General features: G+C 34.2%; 1 protein-coding gene across 1 annotated transcript; it reads right to left on the reverse strand.

The window, feature by feature from the left end:
• Window positions 1–10,308: 10,308 nt before the first annotated feature.
• Window positions 10,309–11,582, reverse strand: LOC147489398 (uncharacterized). The gene is made up of 6 exons (XM_086574631.1): window positions 11,432–11,582; window positions 11,216–11,352; window positions 10,972–11,126; window positions 10,782–10,902; window positions 10,533–10,706; window positions 10,309–10,434 (listed from the first exon to the last, which is right to left on the reverse strand). The coding sequence occupies exons 2-6, from the start codon at window positions 11,276–11,278 to the stop codon at window positions 10,309–10,311; spliced, it is 639 nt and encodes a 212-aa protein (XP_086430757.1). The 5' UTR covers window positions 11,279–11,352; window positions 11,432–11,582.
• Between the last annotated feature and the right edge of the window lie 2,967 nt (window positions 11,583–14,549).

Raw genomic sequence — 14,549 nt, forward strand, 5'->3', positions numbered from 1 at the left:
AGAATTAGAGAGCGGACGATTCAAAAGATCTGTGACATTAAAGGTACCAAAAGACTTATTCTTTAACAGTGAAGACTTCATAGTTAGAGAAATTGATGGAAGCCCAACATATTCTGTTGCAAAAGTAGAGGATTCCGCAGCTTTTAACGCAATACAGTTTATAAAGGATGAACGTGATATGGAAATTGAAGACTTCAATTTCAAAGAACTTATGAAGAAAAGAATAGAAGTTGAAGAGAAACAGAATAAACTCGACATCCTCAAAAATATTATGCTAGATTGTTTCGTTGATGATAAACACAACAAAGATAAAATATATTCTCTCGAAGAAAAAATTAAAGGAATGAAGGACATGGAGAGTTCCATAATAAAGAAAAGAAAACCATAAGGATTAGTATTTTGATACCAAAATTTTAGTATGTTGATCACATATAATTTTTTTAATGGCCGAGGTTTAACGCTTCTTATTTATGAAAGTTTGTCACTATTAAGTCCTTTAATTTTTAGTTTAAATTTATAATATTAGCACGCTCACTTTTCCAATTCGACTAATTCAAAAAATATAAGTTATTTGTCAACTTTGGAATAGGTATTAAGAGATGGAACTGTACACCTAAAGGAAAAATCATGGTGTTAAACACACATGAAGCAACCAAAAGCAAGAGCTAAGAAAATCTAAGGTGCATCCTAGAGCAACTGCCATAGCTTGAATTTTTTTCCCAAAATGTACTACAGCTTGATGACCGGATAATTTGAGCGGAAACTAGAATTGCCTCTTTATATCAATATTGAAAGCAACATTGAAAAACACCGGAAGCACATCTTCTTTACATTCTCACATTGTTCACCAAAATCTGGATCACCAAATATGTTGAACAAGGCTATCTATATAAGGTCGCATGATGTAATTGGTCCTTGGATCAAGCTACAACTATCTCAATTTCTATTTGGACATCAAACACATAGTACACATAGAGTTCACACGCATTTGAAACCGGTCTCCATGAAATTTGTTACCATATTGCTTGCACCATTCTCTGTGCAAAAGGTCTTCCGGAACTCAAACTTCCCATTCATAAACATATCGTCCGTAGTTTGGTACAACAACAGATATCGCTAACCAACTATTTCATGTAACAAAGTCGCCGGGCGGATATAGAGTGGGAGTTTTGACAAGTAAAACTTCTCCTCAACACTGTCTAAAGATACCACATATAACACTACTCCACCGTACATGGTATACAACCCACTCAAAATGAAATAAAACACGCCTTTAACGGAAATGGACATATAATTAAGAGGGCACCATTTTATTATTTGCTGAAAGGTGTATTTATCCAGTCACATTTACTAGAGCCAAGAGCAAACACTTCACATCCCAGCAATCCAGTCAAATTGATAGCAAATGACACCACTTTGTACTCCCCAGTGCCCCAGTGGAATCAATCTTGGTAGCATTGTCCACAAACTCGCGGCTTAAATTACGAACACGTACTAATCTTAGTTTCACGTATTCATATCAGGACAAGCATATTGAGCACCCAAACGGAGGGTATAACATGTGAGTCGGGGAATAAGCCCAAGGGATATCAGCGACCCAAGAGCCAAAATTTAACCTTCCTTTTTATTCCTCACACCTCGATACCAACTTATCAATCAATTGTGAAGCCTCTGTTTCCTCTCCCTAATCCCGCACTTCCATCACCATTACATTTATTCTTCACACGCCACCAAACCGCTTATATCAAAGAATAATTTAATGGCGAGAAGATGTCGGATATTATTGTTGCTCTTGGTCGGATCCATGTGAGGATCTTCCTGAATCAATTGAGAATCCGTCAAGTCCTAAGCCCACCTCCGGTGGTGTGATGGTTAAGATCGTTATCTGACTTAGGTGCTTGACTTTTGAAATTGGAGGAAGGGATGATCAAATTTGAATGATGAGGTGTCTTCTTTGGTAGGACCGCACCGTTAGATGCATTATTTAAGTGGGTTTTGATAGAAAACTTTAGGAACTTCGAGTGGCAAGATAATAATCGGTCCATTCGGGGACACATCAAAGTAAATCTGCCTCAAGACCGCAATCAGCATGAAGAAAAAGTAGAGTCAAATAACAATGCAGTTCAAGCAATAGCCATCGCGAAAAGAGTAATTGAGCTCCCTGCCATTCACTTAGTTACTACACCCAAAACTTTGCGGTCAATTCGAATGCCTCGCCTCCACCGTATGTCGGGGAAGCTCAAGGTGACGGATCAACATCACTTGCTCGAGACAAATCTCCTTATGTATCCACACTTAGAGACCAATGGAACTGAAATTGGATTCACCAATGAATCAACTTCAGTTAGACCCAATTCACTCGGGCCCACTTGAAAAATGTGAATTTATATTTCTTAGCCGGAGAACCCGTTGAAGTCCGCCCATGTCTTGCTCCATTGAAAGTAGAGACATGTAAAATTCTTGATATGGAGAAAGAGGTAGTTGAGAAATTAACAAAACAGGGTTGTAAAGAACTTTATTTCACCCCATACCCTATTTAGTCCACTAAAATAAATATTTCATTAAGTTATGATGAACTATAGATAATTCAAAGTGAAAAAACAAAATATAAATTTGATGGATCTAACAATGTGCTAATCCTCATCCAATATATAATTCAAACTTTGAAAAACATTCACGTTAATCCTCATCCAAATCGATGAATTATTTGGGATGCTTAGGTAGTCCATATCCCAATTTGGTCCTCCTATAAGCAATGCTTCATTTTATTGACTTCAAATAGGCATTTTCTTTTCTCAAGATTTCAATATCTTGATGAAGTTGTTTTCTCTAGTATTTGCTTCATGCAGCTCTTCACGTTTAGTAATGACTTCTTTGTGGTTGACGCCTAAAACCTCAAATTTGTATATCTGCTTTGTAAGCGGATAAGCGTTTCCTGGCCGCATTTTCCGAGTCCACTTTCTTAGTTTGATCGTCCCCTTAAATAATTGGCTTATAGGATAATTAGGATTTTTGTAGATTTCTCATTATCGGCAAATCTATTATGACATCCGCACAGTGTCGGTTGTTTTCAATCTTTGATATGTAAACCTGGTTCTCCCTGAATTTTTCCTTGATTAGAATTTCTCTCAACGCTGTCTTGAGTGAAATTTTGTGTTTGGTTTCATACTCCATGAGCTGCATTTTAAAAATTGCATTAGTTTATATTATCTAGAAATATATAGTCTGACCATTGTCAGGGCATATAGTAATTTGGTATTTTTAGAACATGTAAATTTTAGGTTTTGTTTTATTGATGGATCTTTTACTATTTTGGAAGCTTTGTGGGAGGATACCAAATGTGTGTCAAAGTGGGCTATAGTGAATAAGTGCAGGTATATATATACTACTAAACTTGGTTCCAGCATTACATAATCTTGATATAAAAACATGTATTTTGTTATACTCTAGTTACATATATATACTATACCGTACCTTATACACACACACCTTTCCCCCTTGAAATAAATTTTTAATCATATGGATGATTTGAAAGTTGATATGTTCTCTTTTGGTTTGCTCTTATATTTCATATAATTTCATCAATAATTATCGTGTTGGATTGATTAACTCAATAGCTTCAACTTGAGAAACTTCACGAACCTAATAGCATGAAGTCAAGTATTTTCCCATTAGATCACCTATATATGGTTTGTATTTGTGAACTGTTACTTTAAAGTTTAAACCCGGTTCGCAACAATCTAAAGGCATAACGACTACCTGGACAATCTAAAGTTCAGTCAATTAGACCCATCTTACTTTTCTATTCAGACAAATTTGTAGTAAAAACTACGGTGTGAAATTAACTATGCTTAATTATAACAAAAATTCGCTCTGTAGGAGAAACTTTATAGTATATATTTTGACTTGGGTGTTGGCTAGGTGCTTAATACCCAAGTGGCCGTCATCAGGCCATGTACACACCACACTTAACAGCCTATGTCCCTAATAAGTTTGTATTTTTGTGCCCTGCGGATGGTGATGAGTGTGTTCTCATGTTTCTTACAATATTCGAAGCTTACTTTTTGAATCAAAACTCTAATTAATGAGCTTCATAGTATCTTCTTCTTTCGATTGAATCCCGGATAATAGAATCTGAGGCTCCGCCGATTCGCGATCTAAATCTCTTTGGTTCTAAGACTCCTAGTATAGGTTTGACTTTTCTATATCTCTTTGAAACTCTGAATAATAAAAAAAACATCCAAGTGATCCATAAATTGTGTAGAAGAAATATGTTTATATATGTATTACTACCTTGCCCGATCGAGTTGACTGTAGAGTTTTTCAATTTGTTGATGTCTTTGAAGCTCGACCTCATCAATGACCACCACCGCCTGAATGTTCGTGTATCATCCCACTAAACCGCTTTTATTACCTCCTCGTTGTTGTTTTAGCCACTTGTTCTTTGAACTTGTTCGCTTGTTTTCTAAATTGGCCCATTTCAAAATTTTCTAAATCATTATCCTTGTAGGTTATGTTAGGCACTTCAACAACCGCCTCACAAGAGAGAAATAAGTGAGAACTTTCGTCTTGACACAATCCAAGTCTCAATTTGAGGCATATGAGACTGCAAATAATTTTTGCTGAAGTGGTAATTGAAAACTATAAAGCAGGGGACATTGTTTGGTGCCATGATTACCATCTCATGTTTCTTCTGAATACACGAAGAAGCACAACAGTTGAAATGAAAGTTGGTTGGTTTATTCATGCGCCGTTTCCTTCTTCAAGTAAGTCTATATAATACTTCGCATTGAAAAGAGTCGCTTTATCTTTATTCTCCACGCTTGATTTGGTTGGGTATGTCATGATTTTTTTTTTTTTTTTTTTTAACTTCAAAGTTTGTTAAACCTTGTTTGTCTTGTTTAATTTAATGTACTCTGTTTGGTATATTCAACGACAATGCTCTAATTTTGATTAGAAATGCCTTTGCATGGATAAACTTTTTGTTCCAAGTGAGAAGTGTCCACTTGGCATAGATATGTGCTTATATAGCAGATTGCATCTCATTTTATGTGTTCATATATAGATATAATATGTAAAATATCTATAAACTTTATAGAGATAATTTGTCCCCATATCCAAAGTTGTGTCCTTAAATAGCTATTGAAAAGTTCAGTATATTAAACTATGCAATGCTTGGTTTTCTAATATATAGTTATATTGGCAGAAGGCCCTTAACGTAGAGTTCCTTGCTCTAATTTTCCTTTGCATCTCATGCTTCCATTTAGATCTATTCTTCATAACGTGAGTTATGTGGATGAATGTGTTACTCTATCTAGTTTCCTTATACTCAAGCTTGTAGGGCATCAATGATTCTAACTCATAAATATTATTCCAGCTTCGGACATATGATTATGCAAGACACTTTGTAAGTGCTTGTAATCGTGATTCTTGGGCTTGAAGGCACACCGAAGGAGTAGCGATTGTGTGAAGCCCGCTTCGGGTGGCAGCAGTAAGTTCGATTATACATTTTTCCTCGATTGTTTATGATTCTTATGATCAAATTTCTTTTTAATAGCCGTTCTACTTATAAAGGAACTAACATTTTTTCAAGAATTTGAAATGGTATATGGAATATCTACTTATTTATTCCAGCTCTTATTTTCCTTGGTTGTTTTGCTTTTGTTCTTCGGTTTCCTATTGGGATAGATCCCGATCGATTCATTAAGCGTATTGCACTTCGGAGGTCCAAAAGCGCATCGATTGTCCGATAAGTGAACTTTCCGAGAAGGTGGGATTTCACTCTCAATGTATGGTAGTATAAATAGAAAATATATGTCCGCTAATAATAATTTATTACTCGGTCAAGTTTCGTTTTGCACATTTGATAAGATTATCAAACTCGTAGAAACATCATCAAATTTTCATCCGGTTTGCTCATTGTATAAGTATCTCGACATCTATAGATTCATCTTCCAAATCAATATCCTTAATACCAAGTGTAGTAAATGTACAACAATTTAACTTGACAAAACAGGTCATAAACCAAAGAAATATAACTACATGCAAATTTGAAACAAAGTCTTACTTACTTGAGACACGGTGTCAAACAATTGCTTGACTTCAAGTTGATATTCATGCATAACGCTTTTTGTTTCTTTGACTGTTCTGTTTCATTTGCTTCTCTAGGAGCAAGTGCTGTTTTGGGATTCTTAAGCCCGGTCTGCCCTTTGATTACGTTAAAAGTCAAATACAAAAGATGCAGTAAAATCATTTGGAAAGTACCCTTTGTGACTCTTTGGACTTTGTCCTTAAAACTTGGAAAGCAGGAGGAGCCTTAAAATGTTATACTGAATTTCCTGTTTATTGTGTTAAGATTGCTCATTATGTCAAGGTAAGCTCTTCCTCACAGTATTTAAAGGTCATATAGGATTCTTTGTTGCGAAAAGGATTTCTTTATGATATTCTCCTTTCTCAGGGAAAATTCATTCCGACTTAACATCGTCCCTATATCGCCAGTAAGTGCTTTTTCTTTTTTCTCTTCACATATGTCAAATTTGTTTTTCATTTATAGTTGTGGAAATTGAGATTACAGGATTTCATATTCAATTGTGGTAGACTATCGGTAGCATTTGTTTTGTGACGTCTTTGGGATTACATTTGCATGTTCTCCATCTTTAGCGGGTAATATGTTTATTTCTTTTATTCTAACCGTTTTCCTTGAGCTCGGTCTGACATCATGATGTTACTCAAGGTGCGAAGGTTGAAAGGGCAATTCAGAAATCTCTATGTGATTATCGCCCGACCACGAGCAAAATGATTCCTTTGTTCATTCTTATTTCAAGTGAGTTGCCAATCACCTGTTATCAAACTGGTTTTACATGACAAAATTATGTTTTGAGGAACTTGGATATGTTGGTTTGGTAAGGTATGGCATGGAGATGACTTGCATTGAAATTAAGCCTTGAAGTGATTATTTCTAATTTTGTCTCTCTTGTAGATTTCCTTTGTATTTTTGTGAACCGATCTTTGGGCTTTTGTAGATATTGCTTTCTAGGCAAGTGGATGTCGCGAATTGCTACTGGGGGAATTGTTAGTTCCAACATCGCTCTATTTTCTCCTTAAGGTTTGCATTAAACTCTCACTCTCTTTTTGTTGGGTTATCCTTGAAAAGTGCTAAAACCAATAACTATATCTTTTTATGGATATAAGTCTATGACTAATAATAATCTATGATAGATCGTAACTTGTTTTCCTACAAAACGAGTCACCCGGACACCCTTTCATGGCACTATGCTTGATCTCTGGGAAGGGTGCTTGGATGGCATACCCAGTCTTGATAAGCTATTATGCTGATTCTGTACTTTCATAAAAAAAAATCTCAAATATTCGAGGACAAGACATAGAATTTGCTGTCTTCAAAAATGATTTAGATGCCATGCTCTTAATCAAGAGTTAACTTCGTTGTTTATGTAACCACACTAATATTATATAGTTGTTAATGGTGAAGAAGGTTGGTGATAAAAGAGAAAAAGAGGATCTGACCTTACTTGGTTGAACAACCATGTGCTGAGGGAAGTTGACTAACCTGTAATAGAACAAATTATTCTGATCATTCACATTTTTGCCTGCAAGAACCTTTTTTCAGCGTTGATTTATAAAATGCTTCTGGCGTTCCTTTGCTCCTGAGAGGATCGGAAGTATTTCAAATTCGTGGTGAGAAATAAACTGGGGAAAGTGATGGTATTTAAGAATACACTTGAAGGATATCAAAAGGACACGGTGGTGTTCTAGAGTTATACCAAGCTTCACACATTGCACTCCCGGATGAAATGTTTTTGGAAAAATTGAAATCCTAGTCCCATCAATATCTGAAATAGGAATTGTCTTTACGGCTCAATGCATGCTCTACTTAAGACTTATGAATCACAATCACAAAAATTCTAAACATATAAGAAACATAAACATGCTAGCTATAGTAAAGAGCTCCTTGGGTTCACCCGACCACGGGGAATGGTACTTATGTACATAGATACATCCAACCTAATTGAGTCTAAGTGTGTCGTATGCATTTTCATATGTATATTCAAAGTCGTTGAATTGGGGATGAGGCACTTGATATTTGTACAGGTGAGGCCCTAGTCTTGCTTCCGTTCAACTTCGGTGCAATCGCGATTGCGGCGTGTAAATGGAGGATTGTCTTGCAAAATGGCATTCATCATAAATATGATAATATACTGGTTTGACAAGAAGGCGTGTGATCTTACCTGTGCAACCTCCACCAGGGCACCCTCTTTTAGTTTGAATTGCATATCACTTCTTAAAGCATCCCTTAACTTTACTTTCAAAATAGCATTTCTTAACTTTACTTCTTGACTTATCTTGTATGGAATGTTTCTCATGTGTAGAGTACAAAATTCTTCAGAGTGGTTTTTGATTCTTGAAGACAACATCAGTGTCATCATAAGAAAATGTTAGTGTTCTCTATGCATATCTAAATTATAAATTATACAGGAACTATACATGAAGATAAGTAAATATCATTGGATATATATTCTGAATTTATAATGTCCAAGTTCTACTGCACACTAATGACCTTACAATGAGTTAGACTAAATCAAGCATTTGAATTGTAAGTTTCGATAAGAACAAACATTTGTTAGAAGTTGCACACTAAAAACTTGTGGCAGGAATTACATGAGACAACCTCTATTTCTCTTATATATATTCTATTACAAATTGACTTTTCTGTTACCACTTTAGTTAGAGTATGTATTCAAGTATGTTATATTGCTTGGATTGTGGCTTACTGTTAGTTTCTATAAATGCAGAATCGGGATCGAAATTTGGCTCAGGAATGTTTTTGCTTGTTCAAGTTGTTCTCTTGTTGGATTTCGTTCATGGATGGAACGACGCATGGGTTAAAAAAGATGAGCAATTACGGTTAATTAGTGGAGTTTCTTTATCTTTGTTGATATGTCTATAAACTATAAAACGTTTTAATTGCAGCTTGATTCTTAAGTTATTATAGCTCATCATCTAATTAAGGTGTAATAATAGTTAATCCTATAAATTAGACTCACTTCAAGCATACACTTTGAAAGATCATCTCTCCCTAGTTGATGGTTAGCCCGGTCGGCCAGAGTAGCGCCCCTATTAAAGTCTCTACTCACGCATCTAAAAAGATTAAAATTATTGAAACTAAATATTGAATGGAGTTTTTGAGGGCTTCGGTGCCCATTTACATCTTGGTTCATTAAAAGCCGTAATGACCTCCAATGACTCCTCAAAAGCAAATTTTGTTCCTCCTAATCTGCCCGGCTTAGCTTTACTACCACTTCGGGTGCTTACGTTTCTACTTCTTTAGCATTTGTAACTCTAAACGTCCTAGCTGCTGCCCTACTCATTTGTCTCCACTGTTCCCTACTATGCTCCCCCAGCAGCCCATCCAGTTCCCATTGTTAAGGAAGCATCAAACCTGAAAAGGATGCATTCATTAGGAAATATAGGAAAAATGCTAGTTTCTTATAAAAACTTACCTTATCATCAATCCCATGTAGTCTTCATAAGAAATAGTATTCTACGGTTTTTCTTGTAGTAACAGAGTCTATTTTGCTCAATTGTATTCCACGATCATTTAATGTTTCACTAATCATCATTCCAGCATTTATTGATCCAAGCAATTAGTTGCGTCCACATCTATGGTATCCATGTGGTTTACCTGCAGTATTTTAAATAATCTTAGTAGCTATTGATAGAAAATTATAATCTTATAATACTATAATCTTAGTACAATAATAATTATTAAGAAAAAAAAAAAAAAAAAAAAATCTTGGTACCTTTGCTTTGTAGCTTTTATTTTTGGTTGGACTTGTACTTTGATTAGAAGTTTTATTAATTAATACTTATCTAAATTAGATAGATATCAAAATTAGATATTTCACTTTGATTAGAAGTCTTATTAATTAATACTAATCTAAATTAGATAGATATCAAAATTAGAGGTTATCAATTGGTAAAAGATAGATTTAACAATAAAAAAGCTAAATGTTGTTTGAGCATTGTTTGGATTATTTTTTGGATTATTTGATATTGAATATTTATATCATAATTTTCCAAGGTTTATGTGTGATAGATAACACATCTTTATTGTCAAAGATGTATGCTACTTATCATAATGGGATCGGAGTCTGAACTGCATTATCTTCATTCTATATAATGATCTCGACTCTGACATTATTATCAAAAAAGTAATGAATGTATTATAATATCTTAATGATTAAGATAAAATCCTAATAAAAAGAAAAACAATTATTCAACTACTGAGAATTATTTATTCCTCTCCAAAAGATTCTTCATTTGCTTGATACTCTCTTTTGTCTTCATCACTTTACTCTTTATTTTTTTAGCTTTCTTTGATGGTCGAATTTCTTCAGTAATTTCTTTGGAAATCTGCTGCTTCATTTTAACATAACAATATATTGGTTATTTATTTTCTTAAAAATAGTAAATAAAATATTCAGAAGAGGAATTCTAATAAAATTTGAACATACCTTTGCATTTTCTGTCATTGATTCAACATCTTTATTATCTTCAGATACCATATTTGTTATGGTAAATGATGGAAACTTTTCATGCATACTATATTTATTGAGTTTGACTTGAAATATCCAATGACTACCAGTATTTTTTTCAAGTTCTTTTCGAATGTCATCAAAATCTTGACCCTGCAAATTATATAATAAATAGTTAATAATAATTTAATATTGAAATAAAATTAAATGTGTTTATGCTTTACTTGCCTTTTTCTCTAAATCAAGAACTTTTGCAATTGGTACTTTCACAATATCTTCTGCTTTGTTACCAAAAGCTACGAAAGCAGTCATTTCAGTTTCATCCTCAACCCGTAGTTTTAAAAGGTATCTCAGAATTAAAACATTTAGAATATTTGTACTCAATATCCTTTTATTAGACATTTGTTGGAAGACTTACCTTTTTTTTGGTCTTAAATATTTGGCTCCACAATCTGTGCATGTATGTTCTGAACCACTATCAACGTGTTTTATAGTACATTTAACGCAAGTTTCGTAGTACCAGTTGGTCCCTAACAACTTAACAAATTTTCCTCTGCATGTGAAGACCTTTCCCTGTAAAAAGTCATAGATTACAAAACTAACTATATAAATCATATGATATTGAAAATATATGACAAATAATGTAATAGTAAATGGCTAACCTGATTTGTTGGTTCCATCCCATATCTTATGAGTTCTTCTATTGTTATCCTGTCCTTGCTCATTTTTTCCTCTAATGAAATTGGTTCTTCGTTGTCTGTTTCTTCTATTCCAATTTTTTTTATCAGGGTCTTCAAATCTTCACAATTGAAAAAGAGAATCATTATAGAAAATATGAATAATTGAAAATTTTGTAAATAAAACTGATCATAAATTACCTTTTTCTCATTTCATGAACATATTTTAAATCCAAATTTATGTAAAGCTTTGTTGCTGATGAGACACATACTTGGAATTGCACTATTAAATTGGAAATAGTTTAGTATGATAAGAATTATTTTGGAAACTAATACAAAGATGATGTTAAAGCTTAAACTTACTTCCAATCTTTTTGAGAAATAGGGATGTCGAGGAATGACAATAACATTTTCTTCCTTATTGCTTATATTAGCAATTGTATCAGACATTTCTCCCCATAAAGCCACGGTCTTCTCATAACCCCTGTTAATTATCTCAAATTGTCAAATACAATTTAATAATAGAAGAAAAAATTGTGTACTTATGAATTAATGTTTACCTTTCGTCTACCAAAGTAATTTCTCTAAAACCTTGTGGTTTTTTATTACCAATTTTTTCAAAATTGTTATGATATCTGTATTACAAATATTGTTAGATCATTCGAATATGCATTATTAAAATATACAACAGATAATAAGTTTATAAAATACCTTTCAAGTCACATGCTGAGGCATCTTCTGTTGCAAGGAATTTTTCGAATTCAACAAAAGTGAACTTGTAATTTTCAATACTCTTGTCATCTTCATTGGTAGGAGTTACTATAGTTGCTTTTGTAAACAAAATTTTGCGTTAAATCAGGGATCGGTAACTCTTGTCTTCTTTGTCCACTTCAAATTTCTCAAAAGTATAAATTTTTCCCTCTTCCAGTTTTTCTCTAAATTTATCTTTTAGGCTGTCCTGTACCTTGGCATGGATTTGATCTCCCTATGATTACAAAATTAAATTATTAAGTAAAAAAAAGTGATTATTAATTAAATGTATATTTCTGACCTTTTCATCAATGAGAAGCATGTCTATTCCAAAAGTTTGTTTTCTGTTCAACGGATTAAAAGGGAACCACAATCTGCTGACACGTGCTTTCACTATACACTTGTCTGTTTTTTGGTTGAGCTCGGCAAGTCCCTGCGGTATTTATTTTCCATAGTGTAATGCCTGCGAAACAATATTATAACATTGTGAATTAGTTCCTTAACAAAAAAATATCAATATATATTGATTGAGAAATTATTGCGTAATAAATCACAAATAGACACTTGGGCACCGCCATCTTGAAGTTTGATGACTGGCATAAGATTCACGTCCAGTTCAAAAAGGTATTATTATTGTTTAGTGCTTGTGCTAAGGAGTTAAACAGCCTTTGACCATAGGGAAAGTAGTCAAACTGGATTGAGATGCAGTGGTCGCATCACCGTAAGAGATTAAGCTAATTATATTTGAATCATCATCGCTGGCAGAGGTATGGGGAAGGCAGGAGTAGGAGTTTACCCAAATAAGAATGAATCGAACCTGATGCGGTCTTGTTTGCCACAGTCTTGTGATAAAACTCACCGCTTTAACTGCAAATGGGATTGATGTGACTCCTTTACACCCGATGTACCTTCAAAGACTCTGATCTGATGTGCCACCCAAATCTGATCGGTTCTAACACGGTATTTATATGTGTTTCACGGTTTTGTTTTGAAGCCGAAGCTAGTAAGCTTTTTACAAATTGTCATATTACAACCTGGATCCGACACGCTCGATTGGGCCTTAATTTGATATTTCTTTTTACGCCTACACACACGGTTTGTAAGAGTGGACGCAAACTACTAAGGTCACCGTTCTTAAAATTGGTCTAGGTGGTCTCTTTGGCTTAGCGGTGTCCAACCGACTTGCCTATGCCCAAATCATTTAAAAATTTGTGGACCGATTCGACGGGTCTAGGTCGATCGATTAAGGGGTCTAGGCGACCTCTAGGCGGTCTAGTCATTTTTTTATCTCTTGTGATATAGCCAAGTAACTCAAAAATGACCACTTAGAGTAGTCAAACAAATGTTATGGTCAAGGTGTTTGGCCCGAGTAGGGAGGTTACCTGGAAGTCTATAAACTACATTTTGAGGCATCGGTAAAAACAAAAATGATGGCACAATAGGGCAAAATAGAAAAACCACAATAACAACATGACTACAAAATCCAACTAATGCTTTTAATATAGTAAGACAATAGTCACCGCATCGACGGCTTGTGAGCACAAATACTCTAAACAATGCAAATGTAAAAGTAGCAATGGTGATTGTGAGGCATCCATTATACCTCATTGGCAGCAAGCAATGGCAGAAAAGTGATCGGCGTTATAGTGGACAATGGACCAGGGATCCTGGTTCCTCTTCCGAGGGTAAGAAAGTTATAGGGCTTAATTTGATACTATTCTCACCTATCCTTTATTGGCAGTTTGAGAGCACATTGCAGGGGGCACTTTAAGGCCCCGTGGGGAGGTAGCAAGTGTGTCTCTCCCAAAGGATTACTTAATTCGATGTTATTTTCTAGTTATGAGATATTATTTTTACTACAATCTACACTTGCAATTGTGGTCAGTGGCGTGTAATTAAATCTAGGTATGATACAAAGTCTATTAGAAATTTAAAATAAGTTACATATGTTATCCTAAATAAAAAAGTTACATAGAAGTTACATAAACAAAAGTTGAAGAAACAAAAGAGGAACATGTTACTTTATAAATTTTGTTAATTAGAGGAATATGTTGTACTGTATGATTGCTTAACTTGAATTATAGAATAACCCGCAATATACAATAGAAGAATTTAGAAACCTGTCAAAATATTTTGATTAATCGTTAGGATTTATATTTATAGTTCTTGTTTTTCTAATAATACCTTTGTTAATTTGAGGAGAGAAGCTTTGTAGATTAGTGGAGTATGGTTTTGGTTGTGATTTATAGTTGTTTTTGGATAAACATCCGTAGGTAGTAATAGAGTTCTAATACTTCTAAGACTGTGAAGTGTTGTGTTAGTTTTAGAGTTTTAATTGTTTAAGACTTCTAATTGTCTAAGAACCGGCGATAGATATCCTGAAAACTCAATGATAGATATCTGGAAAAACTCACGATTCAATTGTAATTTAGGACTGACTTACAATTGTAATACCTAAAGAAATCATTCCAAGGCATAGTAAAAGACTTAGAACCGATTATAAAAACATTATGTCCAAAATAAAAGGGCCAACACCGAACCGAACAATTAGTATAAATTATGCTTAATT

This window comes from Coptis chinensis, chromosome 7 (assembly GCF_015680905.1).
Source record: "Coptis chinensis isolate HL-2020 chromosome 7, ASM1568090v1, whole genome shotgun sequence".
NCBI lineage: Eukaryota > Viridiplantae > Streptophyta > Magnoliopsida > Ranunculales > Ranunculaceae > Coptis > Coptis chinensis.